At 38.9% G+C, this 22,258-nt stretch overlaps 2 protein-coding genes across 7 annotated transcripts in view; one reads left to right on the forward strand and one right to left on the reverse strand.

Annotated features, from left to right (window-relative positions):
- si:dkey-118j18.2 (uncharacterized) overlaps positions 1-10,381 on the forward strand; it is a 60,517-nt gene extending 50,136 nt beyond the window's left edge. The window contains exons 4-5 of one of the 2 annotated variants that reach the window (XM_063069809.1): positions 7,957-8,086; positions 8,736-10,381. In XM_063069809.1, coding sequence (XP_062925879.1) covers positions 7,957-8,086; positions 8,736-8,959 — 354 coding nt within the window. In that variant the 3' untranslated portion in view covers positions 8,960-10,381. Of the gene's footprint in view, positions 1-7,956; positions 8,096-8,735 lie in introns of both variants that reach the window. The other variant, XM_063069808.1, reaches the window with a different exon arrangement.
- Positions 1-22,258, reverse strand: part of LOC134357975 (uncharacterized) — a 152,993-nt gene that overhangs the window by 25,773 nt on the left and 104,962 nt on the right. For 2 of the 5 annotated variants that reach the window (XM_063069805.1, XM_063069804.1), the window contains exons 14-15: positions 18,007-18,124; positions 10,570-15,556 (exon numbers count right to left, since the gene is read on the reverse strand). The exons of 2 other annotated variants lie outside the window; for them this stretch is intronic. In XM_063069805.1, the coding sequence (XP_062925875.1) occupies positions 15,383-15,556; positions 18,007-18,124 (292 nt within the window). In that variant the 3' untranslated portion in view covers positions 10,570-15,382. Of the gene's footprint in view, positions 1-10,569; positions 15,557-18,006; positions 18,125-22,258 lie in introns of those variants that run through there. One more of the 5 variants, XM_063069806.1, reaches the window with a different exon arrangement.

The raw sequence follows: 22,258 nt of genomic DNA on the forward strand, positions 1-22,258 counted from the left end.
TAAGTCACTTGTAAGTGGCTAATACACTCAATTTCATTTCTAAAGGGGTTTATCTAACGAATTTAATATTAAACACACAGCACATATTTTCCTCGCATGAATGTAGTGATAAGTCAATTATAACAGTGGTCCCAAACCTCTGGGCTGCAAAGAATGCAGGGGTACAGTGATGGCCGGAACGCACCCAACACACCTTTAAGAAAAAAGCCGAAATAAACAAGCTAATTGATTAGGTACCACCCGGCACGTAAATATCGGCCCAGATCAGAGACGACGCAATTGACAAACGCCTCTGATCTGGACTGACATTTAAATTAGCTTGTTTATATCGGTTTTTTTCTTAAAGGTGTGCTGGGTGTGTTCCGGCCACCGCTGTATTCTTCGCAGCCCGGAGTTTGGGGACCACTGAATTATAAGTCACTTATAAGTCAATAGCATCATAATATTTTAAGTAACGTTTGGATATTAAACACACTGCGCATAATTTCCTCGTATGAACATATAAAATCATTGCAACACACCAATATTGCTGAATCAGTGGGAGCCCTGGGCTTGTTTTCCTGCAACAACACAGTCCTATCGAGGGGTGATGGGAGACAGCGATACTCGAAGGGAGTTCCTTATGTCCAGTCTATTCTGCAATTTAGTTTTCTTTGCATTCATTGCAGAAAACTCAGCTTCGCAGAAATATGTTGGAAATGGAAGCAACGTTTTCAGTGCTTTCGTGGCTATCTCAGGATATTCAGCCTTGACTTTGATCCAGAATGCAGGCAGAGTCGTTATGTCAAACATACTTTCCAGCCTGCCGTCATTTGCAAGCTCGTGGAGTTGATCTTTTTCCCGTGCTGACATGGATGATTCACTGGGGACATTCACAAATGGGTCACTGACCCATTCCTTTGCATGTCTTGGGTCACTGATGACCTCGCGTGCGTTAAAATTCAACAGTGCGTAACAGGGAATGAGGAAAGGTGCAGCTGACTCATATCATTTCATATCACCAAATCATATTGTTTCCTCGCGGCCCGGTGGTTGGGGACCACTCTTAGCACGAAGAGAGACCAATCAGGATGCTTGCTCTCCCTCTCAAAAAAAAAATCTATTTCCGGGATATTGTATATAATTTCTGGGCGTCAGGGAGCCACTATCGATATGCGGGAGACTCCCGGAACTTCCGGGAGAGGTGGGATGTCTGCAATACTTCATACCTTTTGTAGTAACTTCTGCTTTGAAAAAGGACCACTCAACAACTTCATGTCCAAAGGAACAACATTATCTGGGACGGCAAATCTAAAGCAGTGGAGGGGCTTATACACGCATGCGCAGAAAAGACCGGAAGCAAAACCCCGCAACCCCGGAAACAACCTCTGTTTACAAACAACTTTCCATAGCGGGAGTATTGCTATATTACCATTATCCTAATTGGTATTAACTTATCTTTATAATGCTCACATTAGGACACTTCTCCCCCTTTAAATTCCAACATTCCCCAAATGTAAAAGAACTGGGAAACAAAAAACAGTGGTGTCATTATCTTGCGTACCTCTGAAGCATACTAGTGTCTCAGTAACAGTTTACCAATACAAAGTACCTGAAAAACGTGGCAGATTCAACATTCAGTCTAACAAAGGAAACTGTCCATTCAAATATTGTCTGTCAGGCGGTTCGCGAGGGCGCTGTGCTGCAACAGATGAAAATTATGAAATCTAAGTGCAGGAGCTGTCTTACTGATAGGGTTGCCAACTTTCTCACTCCCATATAAGGGACAAAAGTAGCAATCAAATACGGGACGCTTGTGTTTACCCCGAGAAAGACTACCATGGCCTTGAAACCTTGCGCAGGCACCTGTGTGCGCATGCGTGACGTGTGCATGCATGTACGTGCCGATTTTTTTTTCCCTACAAATCGGTTTTGGCTTAATCTTCTTGATTCTGTTAACTGAAACTACACTACATACATTATTTCTACTTTATATAGGCTGTGTATTTATCATATCATTCCTGCTTTTACTATATGTTAGTGTTATTTTAGGTTTTATGTGTTATTTGGTAGGTTATTTTTTGGGTCTGGGAACACTCAAAAATTTTTCCCATATAAATTAATAGTAATTGCTTTTTCACTTTATGCCATTTCAGCTTACAAATGGTTTCACAGGGATGCTCTAGCAGGGGAAATACGGGACAGTTGGCAACCCTACTTACTGACAGATACCTCACAGACTGTCTCAGACTGGCTGTCTGTAGTTATGAGCCAAATTTCAGGGAACTAGCAGAAAGTATTCAGCCCCAGTCATCACACTGAGTGCAACAGCCAGTTTTTATTCATTTATTTTTAGTGTTGAAATAAAATTAAGTAGTGAAACATAGAATTAGATGTGTTATGTGAGCATTATAAAAATTAGTAATAATTATAGTATTTCTGGGTTGCGGGGTCTTTTCTATCACAGTGCATGGCTGGGGAGCCACACACATGCGCACTGGGCAGAAAGAACGGAACTAAAACACCGCAACCCAGAAACAATCTCTCTTTACAAACAGCTTTCAGTAGCAGAAGTATTGCTATATTACCATTATCCTAATTAGTATTACTTATTTTTATAATGCTCACATTAGAACAGTATTTGTGTATTTTCATTTTTTTCGGGACCTACTGGGAAAGTGTCAAAGATCGACTGATTGGCGACCACTACCCTAAAGTATATAATTTCTGCAGTTTGAACTAGAGAATTCCAAAGATTTAGCACGCTTTGGTGCTCAATTGTGTATGTTTACTTTTTTTTCTAATTTGGGGGAGGGTTTCGCTAACAATTATTGTAAAATTAACAAAGCTTGTTGATATTAGAAATGTGAAATATAAACCAAAATTGCAGGAAATACTCAACAGTTGAAGATCTCTCTGTGGCTGCTGTGTGACCTGAGTATGTCAGCCATTTTATTATTATTTCAATATTGGTTACATTATCCTTCAAGCATTTACCTTGTTACAACCGTTGAGAATATGACATTTCATTGTGAGCCTCCCCTGCACCTATTCCAGTACATTTATACACCTAGTACTTTGTGATCTAGCCAATGTTTAATGATATTGTACAATAACAATCTATATTCTAATTATTGAGGTGACTGATGAGACCAATATGGGGTCAGCAACCTCTGTCAGAGATAAGACAGCAGGTACTTGATGGGATGGGTAGGTAGGTAGTTTGAAAGGCAGCGTTTTCTTTCCACAGCACTTTGAGATGTTCCTTTCAAATTGAAGTGATTTTTCAGTACCATCCTCAACCCCATCCCTGCTTTTCATTTTGAACAACCCCGGAGAGGGGATACCCAGGAGTCAGTGGGGACTTTGCTCTTTTTCAAGGAGGCTGTGAGAACATCTTTGAATCTTTACCTTGATCCACCTAGTAATTTCTTGCCATCTCCGAGATACGAGTATAGAGAGTCTGTTTTGAAGTCTTGTGTGCCTGACACCAGACTGACATTCGAAGCTGACTGATTTCATTTGGAGATGTTGGCATGGATGGATGGCGCTAACATGGGTTTGTTATCCTAATAAATAGATCTGGAGGATTTTGCGGAGGCAGAGTGGTAGAGTCGGTGTATCTCTTTGGATTGAAACTTACTGACAATTGAAAGGCCTAAGTAGAGTAGATGTAGAAAGGATGTTTCCAATAGTGGGAGAGTCCAGGACCAGAGAACACAGCCTCAGAATAGAAGGAGGTCCCTTTATAACAGATGAAAACAATTTTCTTTAGCCAGAGTGAGGTGAATCTATGGTATATTCGTTGCCACAGTCAGTTGTGGAGTCCATATCATTGGATATTTTAAAAGCAGAGGTTGATGGGTCATCAAAGGTTTGGGAAGAAGGCAGGAGAATGGGGTTGAGATGAAAAATAAATCAGCCATGATTGAATGGTGGAGCAGACTCAATGGGCCAACTCACCAAATTCTGCTCCTATATCTTGTAATCTCATGTTATTTCAAAGTACCTGCTATGGGTATTCCATGTATCATAAGTGAACAGGAGAGCAGAGATCACCATATGCTGGGTTTGAGATATCACATGGCCAAAGGCTGTACTGAGGTGATAACGATTTTGTTGTGAATGACTGTCTTTGAGAAGTGGCTCCTGAAATAAAGGAATATATACTCAGTGGCAACTTTATTAGGTATATACTGTAATCCTCTGAATAAAGTGGCCACTGAGTATATTTGTGGTTTTCTGTTGCTGTAACCTATCCATTTCAAGATTCAACATTTTCTGAGTTCAAAGGTTTTTTGTTATTAAAGTATAATACTCTGAAATTAAGAGCAGAATTTGTCCATTTGGCCCATAGAGTCTGCTCCACCATTCAACCATGGCTGATTTTTTTCCCCTCCCTCCTCAACCCCATTTCCTGGTTTTCTCCTCGTACCCTTTGATGCTGGGTTCAATTAAGAACCTATCAAGCTCTGCCTGAAACACACCCAATGACCCGGCCTCCAAAGCCTCCTGTAGTAATAAGTTCCACAAACTCACCAGCCTCTGGCTAAAGAAATTTCTCCACATCTGTTTTAATTGGACACCCTTCTATCCCGAGGCTGTCCCCTCTTATCCTAGTCTCCCCCACAATGGGGAAATGTCCTTTCTACATTTACTCTGTCTTGGGCTTTCAACAGGTTTCGAAAGGTTTCAAAGAGATCCCCCCTCAGCCTTCTAAATTCAACCATGTACAGACCCAGAACTATCAAACAATCCTTGTATGATAACCCTTTCATTCCTGGAATCATCCTTGTGAACCTCTGAACCCTTTCCAATGCGAACACATCTTTTAGATGAGGAGCCCAAAACTGTTCACAATACTCAAGGTGAGGCCTCACCAGTGCCTTAAAGCCTCTGCATCACATCCTTGCTCTTGTGTTCTAGACGTCTTCAAATGAATGCTAACATTGTATTTGCCTTCCTCACCACTGACTCTACCTGCAAGTTAACCTTTAGGGTGTTCTGCACACGGACTCCCAAGTCCCTTTCCATCTCAGATTTTTGGATTTTCTCCCTGTTTAGAAAATAGTCTACACATTTATTTCTACTTCCAAAGTGCATGACCATGCATTTTCCAACATTGTATTTCATTTGCCACTTTCTTGCCCATTCTCCTAATCTGCCTAAGTCCTTCTGCAGTCTATCTGTTTCCTCAACACTTGCTGCTCCTCCACCAATCTTTGTATCTTCTACAAACTTGGCAACAAAGCCATCTATTCCATCATCTAAATCATTTTTATACAGCATAAAAAGAAGCAGTCCCAACACCGATTCCTGCGAAACACCACTAGTCACTGACAGCCAACCAGGTAAGGATCTTTTATTCCCACTCACTGCCTCCTACCAATCGGCCAGTGCCTGAACCATGTTAGTAACTTTCCTGTAATACGATGGCCTCTTAACTTGGTAAGCAGCCTCATGTGTGGTACCTTGTCAAAGGCCTTCTGCAAGTCCAAATATATAACATCCTCTGCATCCCCTTTACCTATCCTACTTGTAATCTCCTCAAAGAATTCCAATAGGTTTATCAGGCAAGATTTTCCCTTAAATGAACTATGCTGACTTTGTCCTATCTTGTCCTATGCCAGCAAGTACTCCAAAGCCTCATCTTTAACAATTGACTCCAACATCTTCACAACCACTGATGTCAGGCTAACTGGTCTATAATTTCCTTTCAGCTGCCTTCCTCCTTAAAGAGTAGAGTGATATTTGCAATTTTCCAGTCCTCTGGCACCATGTCTGAGTCCAATGATTTTTGAAAGATCTTTACTAATACCTCCACAATCTGTACCACTACCTCTTTCAGAATCCTGGGGTGGTCCGGGTGACTTGTGTATTCTTCGGTCTTTCAGCCTTTTAAGCACCTTCTCCCTTGTAATAGTAACTGCACTCATTTCTCTTCCCACACACCCTTAAACATCTGGCACACTGCAAGTGTCTTCCATAGTGAAGACTGATGCAATATATTCATTTAGTTCATCTGCCATCTCCTTGTCCTCCAGTATTCTCCAGCCTCATTTTCAGCAGTCCTATATCCACTCTCATTCTCTTTTATTTTTTACATACTTGAAAAAGCTTTTATTATCCACTTTAATAGTTTGCTTGCTAGCTTTCGTATTTCATCTTTCCCTCCTAATTATTCTTTTAGTTGCTCTCTGTAGGTTTTTAAGTTTCCCAATCTTGTCTTCCCACTAACTCTTGCTTTGTTGTATTCTCTCTTTTGCTTTTACATTAGTTTTGACTTCTCATGTCAGCCATAGTTGTACTATTCTTCTTTTCCAGCCACGAAACAAAGAAAAAAATAAAGAATAGCAACGTGATCTCCAGCCCCCAAATTCCCCCTCTCCCCCACACAAAAAAACAAACAAAAACTGAACAGAAACATCAATCCCCTGCCCAAACCCCCTCCACCCCACGCACCAAATGCCTTAAGAACATCAACCCCCAAATCCACCCTCTCCCACACACAAAAATGGAACAGGAACATTGACCCCCCCCACACCCAAAATACCCTCCCCCCTGCACAAAGTGCCTCAAGAACATCAATCCCCAGATACCCCTCCTTTGCACAAAGTAAAACAATTGCTGGGTTATCCAAGTGATCTCCAAACTGCAAATCATAGGCGACAACAGTTCCTGAAACACATTCAAGGTGGAAAAACATACGTAATAGGCTTAAGAGAAGTGAAATAAATAGTTTTGTGGTCTATCCAGAGGGCGTCAACTGTGTGAGTGTTGTATGCAGGTGTTCTCTTGACCAGAAACGATGCTCAGTGATGCTCTTCTGCACGTCACTGTTATAACACGTGGTTATTTGAGTTACTGTCAGCTTCCTGTCAGCTTGAACCAGTCTGGTCTCCCCTGACCTCTCCCATTAACAAGCTGTTTTCGCCCACAGAACTGCCTCTCATCTATGCTTTTGTTGTTGTTGTTTTTGCACCATTCTCTGCAAACTCTAGATACTGTTATGTATGAGAATCCAAGGAAATCAGTAGTTTCTGAGACACTCAAACCACCCCATCTGGCACCAACTATCATTCCACGGTCGGTCACTTAGATCATGTTTCTTCCCTATTGTGATGTCTGGTCTGAACAGTAACTGAACCTCTTGACCATGTCTGCATGCTTTTATACATTGAGTTGCTGTGACATTGCTGGCAGATAAGATATTTGTATTAATGAGCAGGTGCACCTAACAATATGGCCACTGAGAGTATATTCATCACGCGTCAGGTAACCTTTAAATGTTACAGTGAACAAACACGAAAAATGTTTGTCCCAGTCTACCAGACTGGAACTATACAGTTCTCCCTTTGTGGTTTTGATTCAATTTAAGTATTAGATCAGAACAGTCAAATTCAAACATCTTACTGTCCTCTTTCACATGAACTCCTTCTCTACAAGGGAATTAATTAATCTTTCTCATTGTTCATTGCAAGATCTAAAATAGCTTGTTTTCTCAAGGTGTCCTTTTTCAGTATGCAAACTAAAATTGACCGGCCATTTGAGGCCAAGTTATTTCAGATTAGCTAAATCATGCTATGATATAGGCTTTGACATACTGTATCTTGATTGTGCCACTAACAAGACACTTAATTGTGTCGTTATTCTTCGGTATGCATGTACAGGTAAACATTGAAAGTGAGAGCAACATAAACCTGGAGATGGATTATTCTGCTTTAATAGCATTGCAAGATTTGATCTGAATACAATGTAACATGCTTTGAAATTTGGCTCTTACAGTTGAAAGGTTATAAATGATTTTGAAGTTGTATAGTCCAGTTTCTACAGATGGGAATAATAGGTTACTGGAACGTTTATCGTATAAAAATGTGAGTTTTGTACTACTTAAACATTTTTAAAAAAACATTGAATATACATGCATTTTATTTCTTCCCTATAAGATTAAAGTCATCCTTCTTAATTTTGTTACAGAGTCCCATGTGGTATAGTTGGTATGGTGGCCAGGATGATGCCTCAGTTGGGGAACCTTCTGGATCCCTGCCACATGCTCCTTCTTACAGCCAGTTAGAAGTGCCACCTCCATATGAAGCAGTGCCAAGAGGTCAGACAGGTACATGTTAATTTTTAATTCAGGAATTCCAACAGTTTTGCAGACAGTACATTTTGTTCAGAAGGCATTGTACTTTTTGTAATCAACAACATGTGGGTTAGTTATTGTGAGGTTTGGAGATTTTATGGCGTGATCTGTTCCTACAACAGTACTGTCAATGCATACATGATGGCCTGTAGATGTTGAAATCTGGAGCAATAATTGAAAAAAAATACTTGAAGAACTCTGGATCAAGCAGCATCTGTGGACACAAAGGGTTGGGTGACATTATGGGCTGAGACTGTGTATCACCATGGAGGATATGGCAGGGAGGTGGCTGGTGTTTAGAAGTAAGATAGGGTAGAACCAGGTAAATTGGGGGAGAATAGGTAAATGAAGCTGGGGAGTTGGGGGAGTATGGAGATAAAGACCTGGTTGTTGATAGGTGGCAACATGTAAGGACTTGGGGGAGTGGTGGAACTGGCGGTTGAAGTAGGAACAGTAGAAGCAGACCTTATTAAGTGATAAATGTAAACGGATAAGGGAAGGATGGAGGTAGATGGGACCAAGTGATTGTACCATCATGTTTTACAAATATGCTGTGATATTGTTTACTGAGACATTTTAATACATAATTTTTGTGTACAATTTGCCCCTACAGATGACTTAAAACCACCGCCGTACACAGAACATGCTACCGGCAGTATTGAAGAGGCTCGTGCTTTGTCTGTACCAGAGGGGTATGATGCTTGCAGTTTGAGTGATGCTCCTCCACCATATACTCCCAGTCCAACAGTTGAAATTTCACAGCAGAACACTGTGATGCCATCAGGTGCCCAGGAGTTGGACAGTCCCTCTACAGAAGGCTCACCGTGTCAGGTCTGAAGAAAGTAAATGCACATCCCGGGACTTCGGAGGAAAGCTACTTTTATTTTCTTCAGAATGGGGAAAGAAATCCAAAGCGCCTGAATTTTGTTTTATAGATTTTTTTTCTGTACAGTTTGAAAGACGTTTACAGAGATGCACTACACAGAACACAACGATTGCTGCTAGCAGCACTTTCTTTTTGTAAGCATTTATTGCACTTTCCAAGGAGGAACCCATGGTAAAGGATGATGCCACTTTTTGAAATATTGTAATCTTTCAAAACATTTCATTAACTTTAATGAAAGTTAGTCTTTCATTAACTTGTCAGTTAATGCAATGTTCATACCCCCTGTGCTAGGTGGGCTAGAAGGTTAGGGGAGAGAAGTACTCAGATAAATGACCTAGTAATGCAACCAGGGGAACTGGCCGACTGCAAATTCTGAAATCAGTTTGACATCTTGAGAGTTTGGAGTTGCAAATGAATGGGAATTGTCTGGTGAGAGGTAGGATTGTCTTGCATTCAGACGTTTTCAGAGTACAAGCAAGGTCATTCTTTGAATTTTATACTGCCTAGCTGTTGCCAAGACTGCATTATTTGCCCCAAAGAGGAAAAAATACATCGCTTTCATCTTATGAGAGACATTAATTTTGTGCACAGAAAGCACAAATTTTAAAGATACTTTTGTCCAAATACTAATTTGCTAATTTCCTGGACAGGTTAAGTATTTTTAATAGGGGAAACTTTTAAATATTTTATTTGATTTGAATTCTTGTAAGAAGCTCCCCCATTACCTCTCATTATGGCATTTGATATATTAACACAAACATATTCTAAGATTGTGTTGAAAGAAATAGGCTCTGTGTCACCACCATTTAAATTCAAGGAAATGTTTACTTTAATGTTTTAAGTAAATTTTGAAAAACTATTGACTGACCTGCTTTAGTTCTTTGTGTATTATGAAAGCGGGATTTATTGCTAAGCCTGATTTTGTTGATTTCTTAAAGTTTTCCACATTTTGAGGCTTGATGTTGATATTGTTCTAAAATACTATCCAAATTCATGAGATGCATGTAGCATACATCAGTGTCAGCAAAGATACATATCCAAAGGTTTTGATCAGGTTTTTGATCTGTTTTTTTGTGACCCCTTCAGTTTGTACCCCGTTTCCCACCCACCCCTCCTCCCGGTACTTTGAATTTTTAAAGGAGGCCATTTAACAAAGTGAATATGCAACTTCTCAATCACTTTTATAAATTATATAATTTGGTTGGCAGTGCTTTTCATTAGTTTTTGTATTTTTCAGTTGGTTCAAATTAAATTCCATTCTAATAATATCTCAGATCTGTGTAAATGTCCAACATCCTGGACTTATTGAATTGTGTACATGGCTCTTTAAAACAACAAATACAGTTTGCTGTCTCTGGCTAAAAAGCTGTATGTCCTGTTTTGCTTTCATGATATATTGGTTACATTATAAATATTTAAAAACAGGTAATGTCAGGAAGCTGGAAATATTTTCAAATCTGCTGTGCAATAATCTAAACAGGAATGTTTGTTTCAAGTAGAATCAATGGAAATTGAAAATTTTCCCTTGTTTAAAAAAGTTTGATTTTTGTTCTGAAGGAATTCTCCTTGAATGAGCTTCCAAGATGTCGACTATTTACTAATAGGTCTGGTAACTGGCCTGTACCATGCCTGGTTGTCAAAAAAGTGCATACAAGATTTTCTTAAATCTTGTTCAGATTGTTCAAATGTGATTTTAAAAAAAACTCAGTGACCACTTTATTAGTTACACCTATAAATACAAATAACTAATCGGCTAAATCATGTGGCAGTGACTCTATGCATAAAAACATGCAAATATGGTCAAGGGGTTCAGTTGTTCATACCAACCATAATAACAGAGGTAGTCCTGTGGGTGACAACACCTTGTTAATGACAGCAGTCAGAGGAGAATGGTAGGAGTGATTCAAGGTGACAGGAAAGCAACTCAAATAACGATATGTTGCAATAGTGATATGCAGAAGAGCATCTCTTAAACGCACAATACATTGAACAGTGAAGTGGATGGGCCACATCAGCAGAAGACCACGAGCATACACTCAGTAGCACTTTATTAAGTACAAGGGATACCTAATAAAGTAGCCACTAGTGTAGTTCAAAAACAAAAGCCACTTGTTCATGTATTCCAATGATTGTTGCTTTTTGTTGATAATTGATCTCAAGATTGAACATGTTCTCTGGTAAATTCCCCTGGTGATTTATATTGAGGTCTCTGCTTTCTCCCATTTTTTTCTAAAATATTTCTGCTTCCACGTTGCTTACAGACTAGTTGTAGCATTTTCTTTTTCAAAATCTAGACGCTTAAAATCTTTTCTTAATGAGGTGAAGTATTATGGGAGATCAAATGCAAGAGGAAAATATACAGTAAATGGCAGGAACATTCATGTACAACTGTATTTGGGATGCAAGTCCATAACTAAGGAAGTAATAACACAAGTAGCTAGGGTGATAGTAGGGCATACTTGCCTTCATTAGCTGGAGCAATGAGTATAAAAGTCAGGAAGTCATACTGCAGTTTTATAAAGCTTTATTTAGGACAGATTTGGAGTATTGTGTGCAGTTCCTGTCACCATGGTAGGAGGGGGTGAAAAGGTTCCCCTAAGATGTCACCAGGATTGAAGTATATTACCTATAAGAAGAAATTAGATGACCATCTGTTGTTTTCCCTTGAGCGTGAGGTGTGAGGGACTGACGGGAGACTAGATAGAATTATGAAAGGCGTAGATAGGGTAGACGGTCCATCCACCCCCCCCCCCCCCCGGTTAAGATGTTAACTGCTAGGGAACTTAGCTTTAAGGTGGCAAGGGGAAAGCACAAAGGAGATAAGTGAGTTAAGTAGAAGACAAAGGATTCTACAGATGCTGGAAATCTACAGCAACACAAACTGCTAGAGGAAATCAGCAGGTCAGGCACCAAGTATGGAGGGAAATATAGCGTCAATATTTTGGGCCAAGACCCTTTATAAGGACTGGAAGAGCAGAGCCCAAATAAAAGGGCAGGGGTTGAGTATGAGCTGGTGGATGGCAGGTGGAAAATGCAAGGGGTGATGGAGGAGCCCCTTATAGCCAGGATTGCCCCAGTAGCCAGCCATTTTAATAACACTTCCCATTTTGACATGTCCGGCCACAGTCTCCTCTAATTCCATATTGAAGTCAGATGCAGATTGGAGGAGCAACACATCCTATTTTGTCTTGGTAGTCTCCAGTCTGACAGCATCATCGACTTCTCTTCCAGTTACCACTTCCCACCTTAAGCTTGTTTGTTGAAATATGTTAGCAGCCCTACTGTAGACTTGTGGTTAGAAGAGAGTGGATAGTTGCAGCAGGACTTTTGCTGCAAGAAGAAATGGTATGATATGTACCATGGAAGGGTTGGGGTGGTTTTACTTGGAAAAATAAAATCAACTTGTTTTTACCTAATTTTTATCCACTACTAGTTCCAGAATACTTGCAACTTCCACGACCCACAGAGCACAAGCAATACCTGGTCCTTAAAAATATAAGCATGTTGTAAGTGCCAGTATGATATGAAACTAGGCTTTTGGCTCTGAGCTCTTTTGCTTAAAGTTAACATCTCTCCATCTCTGCCATTGAGAAGCATCTTACCTAAGTACTATGGTGGGCAAAGGTGCATGGAAGAGAAGCACTAAATTAACAGAATCATGAATATATCGCATTAATTTTGTAAAACTTCAAAGTAGCATTGTGTTGTTGACCAAATAATGTTTTTCTTATATTGGTTGAGAAATAACTGGTTTCATGGGACAATGAATAACTCCTCTGTACTACTTTGAACTAATGGTATGGAATCTTCTGGGACCACTTGAAAAGGCAGACAACAGCCATGTTTTAGTGTCTCATCCAAAAGACTGCGGTTTCAATCATATAGAACTGCCAGTCTTGGAAAAATGTACCAATCTGTTGACACTCTAAATGGAGGCATAAATCTGCAATTGTCTACCTAAGAGGGGAGTGTTAATATTTGAATTACAGAGGGCAATGAGATGGAGATAAATAATGTGGGATTGTGGTGATTAAGTAACTGTGTCTGAGGCTGCAGATGTCACTCATTAATTAATCATCAAGAGGCCTGGAGGAAAGTGGCTGCCAGTTTCTAAACCATCTGACTCTCTCTTGCATTATGCTTTTCTTGTTACAGAAATTCACACCCAAGCTTCTGCAACACATGAATATTTCAGATTTGCATTTGACTGGCCTCCTTCAATCTACATCAGATAAACCTGAGGTCATCCAAAACTTTGTTGGCAGTACGCTAAATCTCACCAAGTTATCCATTCATAGAATCTATAGAACAGTACAGCACTGGTCCAGACATGCTGCCCACTCTGTTCTGCTGATCTTGAAGCTAATAAATACTAAGTGCCCTCCTGTGTATCATCCACTTCCTCCATTCCTTTCACATTCGTGTGTCTTTTTAAAAGCCTCTTACACTCCATCAAACTGCCTGCTGCCACTATTATCCCTGTAATCTATTCCAGGCACCTACCACTTTGAATGTATTTTGAAAAACAAACCTCATCACCTTTAAACATCCCCCTCTAACCTTAAAGCATGTTCTCTGGTGTTTGACATTGTCACCCTGGGGAAAAAGTTCTGTCTATCCTATTTATGCCTCTGTTAAAAAAAAATCTCTTAACAGGTCTCCCTGCAACCTCTGACACTCTAGGGAGAACTTTTCCATCTTTTGCTTTGTAGGTTATATACTCTGTAGTTGAGGTAGCATCCTGATAAACCACTTTTGCACTCTTCACATAGTCTCTGCATTCATCCTATAATGGGGTAACAAGAACTGCATCCAATACCTTAAATGCAATCAGACTTGAGACCTGTATAGCTACAGCATTATTCCCTTACTCAACACCATTACAAAAGAAGGGAAGCATTCCACAAGCTGCCTTTACCATCTTATCAATTTGCATAGCTACTTTCAGTGAAAGTGGAGCTAGACACCAAGATCCCTCTGTATTTTAATGCTATTAAGGGGCCTACCATTAACTCTATACTTTTTCCTTTCATTTGCCCTCCCAAAGTACACCTCACACTTGACTATATTAAACAACATTTGTCATTTCTTTGCCCATATCTCTTAACTGATCGGCTGTATATCCTGTACACATAAAATACTGGGAAGAACTCAGCAGGCCAGGCAGCATCTATGGAAACGATAACCAGTCAATGTTTCAGGCAGAGACCTACATCAGGACTAGATGTAATTATCCTGCTGCAATAAATCTTGGTGTCACCCTCAAACTTGCTAATTCATCCATTTTATATTTTCATCCAAGTTGTTGATATATATCACAAACAGCAGTGGGATTAATTTCCTACAGTACTTGCACATCAAAGCAGAGAATAGGAATAAATGTGCTGGAAAAATATAAAGTAAGAGACTTTGCAGAAGATTACGGATATCCAAGAAGAAAAGGCTAGTATATAGGTACAACATGCAAGTGTGAAAGCTGACTATTATTTCTTATTGCTAATGACTTGAATACAAAAATGGGGATATCTTGCTTCAGTTATATGGAACCCAAGTGAGACCATATCTGAGTACATTGTACAGTTTTGCTTTTCATATTCAGAGTCTGCAAGACTAGTACTTGAACTAGGTGTGTTTTCCTATGGAGAACATTTAAACAAGCTAGGCTTGTAAACACAGGGGTTTAGAAAACCAAGAGGAGACTGATGCAAAACATGAGCTGCTTTGAAGGGGAGGGTGTTAATGTTTCCTCCTAGAGAATCTAGAACTAGAGATAATTAAAAATAGGGAATTGCCTACTTAGGGCAGATGTGAAGCAAAATATTTTCTCTTGAATGGTCTTCAGTTTCAAATTGATTTGATTGGTAAACAAAAGGTTTCAAAAGAAATTGAAAATGGCTTATTTTAATACACCTGATTTTTCTGCTTTGTTGCATAAAGCTGTGTGTGTGTGATTCTTACATTAAGTGGCAGCAAATGACTTTTTGGTGCACTTTGGCATGAGAAATAAATGACAGCCAGCCTGTAAAAAGGTACTTGTGCAGGTTAATTTTTGCAGAGTTGAACTTCCCGACATTGCCACACGAGGGTGATGATGTGCTACATGGACTCGTTGATACCTGAGTAGCAACATGGGTCAGCTATGAACTATTTGCATTTGCCGGTGATCAATAAAACACTCCATACTTTGTTCTAATCCTTGAGCATCAATTTATGCTCCTAAGACTGCTTGGTCTTCTGTGTGGACTTAGGAGTAATAGTTTGATAATGATAATGCCTGTGTGGCAGCAGTCTCTTGTATGTGAAAAATGTACTTTAATAGACATGTTTCTACCTGAAAAAAACATCTTTTACTTTAACTGACAAAAGTTTGTTCTTTACTGATTCTTGCACATAAGTGAAAAGTGTAGTTTCCTATATTGGAACCACTGCTTCACATGTTTTGGAGAGCACTTGAAAATACTTCCCACAACGAAGAGCAGAGCATCCTGAACAGGGAGTCTAAGGAGCTGGTCTGTCGGAAGTGAGACTGCCAAAAGACACAATTTTTCCTGAAAGGCAAAATGCAATGTTTTTCATGTAATGTACAAGAGTAAATTTAAAACAAAATATATTCAAACAATTACAATTCAGACACTTGAAATTTGTGGATTCTGTTTGTATTTTAACCAAATACATTCTAATACTGTATATAAATTTATAATGGATTCCAATTGGGATGTTATTAAAAGTAAATGGAAATAAATAAATGTGTGGCAGAAAGAATCAGAGGAGGTAGAGCACATTTGACCCGTGATGCATGCTGTAATCACACAGGAATCATTGGGCCTGGGTTGGACGTAAGAGTTACTGAGATATGTTTTTAAAGAGCAATCATCTGGACAAGTGATCAGAAATTAGCAAATGAGGTTAAATAATTGTTGAACAAGATTTGGGATCAATTAGACAATCAGCAATCGAGTGTCTGGTGGCCAAGTGACAGGGATTCTAGCAGAGACATGATTGGAGATACTGAGGATGGAGACAGTGGGATAAAAAAGATTAAGTGAGATGAATGAGAGTGAACATTAAAAAAAAACAACTCAGGACGAGTCCACCCAGAAAATAAACATCAATTTGGAGTCTGTGATATTGAACCAGTGAAAGCAGACTTCAAGCTTCCATTTAAAGCTTGCTCCTATGTTGAGGCCATTCACATTGCATTGTATCTATCTAATGTCAATGAGTGTATACATATAATACATTTCTAAAGTTGCACTAGTTAAAATACCATCAATGTTCTGATAAAAATTTAAGTACCAAAAATGTTACACCACGTGATAAGACTTCTAATACTTACATAAGTAATTTCCGTTCAGAACTAGATCACAAATCTATAATCAGGCTGACAAAAATAATGTGCAAATGGAAGAAATCTCAAAAATTAAGACAGCACTAAACTGGATAGCATTGGCATAACAGATACTGGAATCATTGTGTGATTACCCTGTACCCAATTAACATTATTTAGGAGACAATAAAAATGAATGCTGGTCATTCACAATGTCAACAATAGCCAGTGTTTATTGTTGCAGCATATTGCTATAGTATTGTATTTCATGAATAGCTAGCAGCAATTCAAGTTAACTACTGAACAAGGCAACCTGCACCAATAAAAGAGAGACTTTGTGATTAGAACCACTCATTGAAAACCTTCCCAGAAATTTTGGTAAAATATCTGATGCAATACTAGAGGCTTGGAAGATGGGTGGGGGAAGAAGAAAGGAGGGAGCTCTACACCTTCAAGAGGCTATGAAGCCCTTTAAGCCCACAACAAATCATAGCAGATTAACATCAGTGATGGGAATGCAATACCATAAGTTCAATGCCAAAAGAAATTCTCTAATTGCAAATGTGTGGTGAAGATCAATTAATACATTATTTTCATAGTCCCTTACTAACAGCTGTAACACTAGCCTCATACACTATTCAGTACACTGCATTCTGTCCCCAAACCACACTACCACCTACCAATAATCTGTCAAATCAGAGTTCAAACCTAATATTTGACAACTGAATCTTTCCTATTCCATTATGTTTATCTTAATCTCTTGAATACAAGCTGCAGATGATATAAAATGCAACTCTCACTTTCCCTCATTCCTTTCACCGTAACACACTTGTGTCTTTCACCCTATGTTAATACTTGTCACAATCTGTCACCATATTTGAGCTCAGATGTTAACATTTCAGTTCTGTTGATTTGAAAGTCTCTCAAGCATCAGCAATGGATAATTTAGGTATCAACTCCCAAGGTGGCAGAATTGTACACAGCTTCTGCTCCAGAGCCCCAATGCGAGGATAAGCCAACCACCGAAGTACATGCAATGAAATACTTGTAATGCACTTAGACTACCAGATAGCATCTTTGAACAGTCAAACATAATACAGCTGTAGTCTTATACATGGAATTTCATTCAGCCTAAAGCCCTGCTGCTGCTGCATGGAAGTCGGTGGCTCAACAGATTCAACCATTATGCTTGATTGACGTTGATTGATAAATATTAACTATTCACTGGAATATGTTCTGTCTCTCAAAATAGTGTAACATGATCTCTGTCATTCATTTGAGTTGGCGGGCAGATTCTAGAGTTTAAAATAATTAGAAAAACAGCAGCTGCAATTACACAATATGCAATTGTGCAAGTCAATGCACACTAGAATAACATCATAGACCTCTGTGCTTTGCCTCTGGATCATGTCTTACCACCCTGATTTTGCAGGAAAAAGTGCTACTGAATGAGCCACAGGTGATGCAGAATATCAACGTTAAAATGAAATCCAAAACTACAGATAATTTAAGGTTCAAATGCAATTGTTTTGGATTTATTTAATTTCTAAATTTACATCAGTTAAAACTAAAAATAACTTTATCATGCAGCGTAATATAGGTGCAATACACCTCACTGTTCTGATAAAGAAACTACATGCCTTACTTTGAGGCTTGTGGTTCAGTACTTACTTCAGCAGAAGGTATAGAACTTGCTGTAAAATGGTGAAATACTGCAAGTTTCTGTAGCAGGCAATTTATTTCTTCTTGTGGACCAATTTCCAAACATTCATTCTTTAGCAAAGTGAACCTGAATAGTTATAGATGATATTCTTGTAATCTACTTCAAGATTTTAACTCTACAAGATAATGTCACTAACTGTAAAGCTAAATTGCCTTTTAAAAACACTTAATATGAGGTATTCATAAGTCTTGAGCTCATTTACAGCTACAAAATAAGCAATGCTGAAGTGTGAGACACTATCTTAAATGCTGTGTTCTAACAAGATTGCCCACTTGTGGAATCCTCGCCATAAGGCTTGAATACACCTCATCTTAAATTGGTGCGCCAATTCAACATTTTACTAATGGGGCAAAATTCTCATTCAATATTCAAGGTACAGGACTTCCAAGAAAATGCCACTCCTGCACGTTTCCACGATAAGTTGAAAGAATGTTGAAATTTCAGTCAGGAGATCAAAGGGAAGATTAAAATGAAGATAAAGTGATGAAAAGAAGAAAAGCAGAAACTGTACTCGGATACAAAAAGGTAATGACAGAAGGAGCACTATGATCTCATTGTGTGCAGGATCAATGCATTATATTGATTCTCAGAGGTGCAATGAAAATATAGTGTTGCAAGAAGCACTATGGGAATGTTCCCATGGCTTCCAACTACCTGATAAAGATATGCTCCCATTTGGGAGGGAAGTGATCATAATGATCTTCATGATCCCATATACAACTAATTAATTTCCAAAAATATTTTCAAAACTTCGCGATGCTAGGCAAGAAAAATGAAGTGTGGTGAGTCAATGTAGATGCTGAAAGTATAACAGATCTACAATATACAGGACTACAACAGTATAAAACAGTCTGTCACATGGGTAAACTCTATTTTGTCCTTTATTGCCCCACCGTCTCATATCACATTACCTGAAATATTACCTGCAAGAGGTGAAGGTCACATTAGTGCTAACCCTTAACAAATTTTCACAAGAATACAAGTACATAAGAAATCAGTGCACTGTCCCTTATTCTACCATTCATCATGTTCCATATTCCTGCCTAATCTGAAAATTCTTGATTTCCTTATGGTCCATAGAACCTCAATTTGAATTTGCTTAAAGACTCAGTATCTAGCCCACTGGGAAGAGCATTCGAAATATTCATGATGCTCCAAAAAACAAAATTCCTCTTCAGAAATGTGACATTACAACGGTGATTCTTTGTTCTGAGACGATGACTCTGATTTTGTTTGTTGATCCCACCAGGGGCATAATTCTCACAGCATCTACTGTATCCTGTTAAAATAGAAGCTAAAGATTGTTAAAGACAGATAAATTGCCTGCTTTACACCTTTCAGTATTAAGCAGGAATTTCTGTAACTTCTGGAAGGTCTTCCCATAGATATTGTTGAAAACAGAAAAAAATTGAAGGATGCCGTCTAGTTTCATTTTGATTATGGAATGGAGCACAGAGAATTGTGAGCTTTATTTGTTTGCTGCTATCCTAACAGCTAGAAAGACCTCTTGCTATCATTCAATTGATCTTTCGATACACTCGAAAAATAATACATGTTAAATTTCTTTGCCTTCCTCATAGGTGCCAAAGTTTTCAATAACATTTAGCAGTCCAGAAGACCTTCATTTTTATTTAATAAAACTTGATGTTATTTGATCCATTTAATCAGTCCACTAGTGAAACGAGTGGGACTTAAGGAGTGGAAATCAAACTTACTGTTTCTCTCATCAGTGAGAACCTATCAGCATCAATGTAATCATTCATTGAGCAATAAAAAAAACAAGTCCTACCAGCACCTTTTCTGAAATGAAATCATCAACAAAGCATTCTTTGTTCAGCAGCCATGTCATACATAGATCAAGTTCCTTTTCTCCTATATTAGTCGGGGAATCCCCTTAAATAAGGGGAAAAGGAAGTGTTTTACACACATCCTCAGGTCTAACTTGAAGAAGTACAAACTTAGAAATCAACTTCGGGGAATTATTACACAGGACATCTGAAGACAGACTGAAAGTCTGTTCCAAGAATTGACACTTTGAAGTCATAAATGGCAAAATCAGACAGAAACATATGAACGCAAAAATCTCATATATCAGTGAGCAATCCAGGCTCATTGAGCCAACTTGAAGATATATGTACAAGTTTTTCCAGAGTCTGCAAATCCCAGAAAGTTTTCATAATTCATCTTTAACTAGCAAACAAAAAGTTTGTTCTGAGCAATCATCCTCAACTAAGAGGGATGAGAAATAGTCATAGTCATACTTTATTGATCCCGGGGGAAACTGGTTTTCGTTACAGTTGCACCATAAATAATAAATAGTAATAAAACCATAAATAGTTAAATAGTAATATGTAAATTATGCCAGGAAATAAGTCCAGGACCAGCCTATTGGCTCAGGGTGTCTGACCCTCCAAGGGAGGAGTTGTGAAGTTTGATGGCCACAGGCAGGAATGACTTCCTATGACGCTCTGTGCTGCATCTCGGTGGAATGAGTCTCTGGCTGAATGTACTCCTGTGCCCAACCAGTACATTATGTAGTGGATGGGAGACATTGTCCAAGATGGCATGCAACTTAGACAGCATCTTCTTTTCAGACACCACCGTCAGAGCATCCAGTTCCATCCCCACAACATCACTGGCCTTACGAATTAGTTTGTTGATTCTGCTGGTGTCTGCTACCAACAGAATTAATATAGAAGAGTGCAAGCCAATGCAAGCTAAAAGACCAGTACTTTATCATCACAGTGTACAAATCCTGGCGATCCCCACTCATTTGCACAGTGGAGTATCTTCACTGAAAGGACTACAGTGATTAAAAATAAAATTTCAACACCACCTTCTCAAGGGCAATTACCAATGGGAAACAAATGTTAGCCTTGGAACAGGTTACAGATGCTGGAATCTGGAGTAAGAAACAAAATGCTAGAGCAACTCACCAGTTAAACAGCATCTGTGGAAGCAAAGAGATTTTGATGTTTCAGATTAACATCCTGCATCAGGCCTAGGAGAGGGAAGATAGCTAGCCTAAAGAAGTAAGAGGGAGGAGTGAGACAGGGGCTGGCAGATGATAGGTGAAACCAGGTGTGGTGGGGAAATAAATGAATAAATATATTTCTGTACTTTACTAAGATTATATGGGCCAATAGGTGCACTAACAGAGTGGATAGGAGATTAAGGTCAACAATGGAACCATATGATTTGATTCAGCTGTAAAATTTTAAAACTGGATTTAATTATACACATTTTTGTCAATTCAGTCTTATTTTGAAAAGGTTTGTAAATACTTTCATGAGAATGTTGAAAATATAACAAATTATTGTAAATACAATGAAAAGATGAAAAGGTTTAATTGATAAAGGATCTTGCTGATGAAGGCAGCTTCCACATTGGAAAAAGTTGGCAGTGTCCTGCTTGGTCTCATGTTTTACAAGGTATTTGTATTCATTTCCTCTCTCCTGAATTTTTCATCTCCACCATCTACTTTGCAATTATCTTTAGTAACTACAAGTCTAATAATTTTGTAACAGGTGAGTCTATGCAATATAGCAGTCCAGAGGAAACAGTTACTGGGTTATCAGGAAATCCTCGTGATTTATATACTTCCTCAGATTATAGAAGTACAATCTGAGAATGCTGAAAGTCTGGCAATTTCCAAAGCTTCATTAAACTTGATTTTTTTTTATTGTCTCTGTTCTAAAGAAAAAGTCATCAGGTGAGAGAAAACTGGCAGAGAACATAAAAACAGACTGTAAAAGCTTTTATAGATATGTAAAAAGGAAAAGACTGGTAAAGACAAATGTAGGTCCCCTGCAGACAGAAACAGGTGAATTGATTATGGGGAGCAAGGACATGGCAGACCAATTGAATAATTACTTTGGTTCTGTCTTCACTAAGGAGGACATAAATAATCTTCCAGAAATAGTAAGGGACAGAGGGTCCAGTGAGGTAGAGGAACTGAGTGAAATACATGTTAGTAGGGAAGTGGTGTTGGGTAAATTGAAGGGATTGAAGGCAGATAAATCCCCAGGGCCAGATGGTCTGCATCCTAGAGTGCTTAAGGAAGTAGCCCAAGAAATAGTGGATGCATTAGTGATAATTTTTCAAAACTCGTTAGATTCTGGACTAGTTCCTGAAGATTGGAGGGTGGCTAATGTAACCCCACTTTTTAAAAAAGGAGGGAGAGAGAAACCGGGGAATTAT

The sequence above is a fragment of the Mobula hypostoma genome, chromosome 17 (genome assembly GCF_963921235.1).
Source record: "Mobula hypostoma chromosome 17, sMobHyp1.1, whole genome shotgun sequence".
Classification (NCBI taxonomy): domain Eukaryota; kingdom Metazoa; phylum Chordata; class Chondrichthyes; order Myliobatiformes; family Myliobatidae; genus Mobula; species Mobula hypostoma.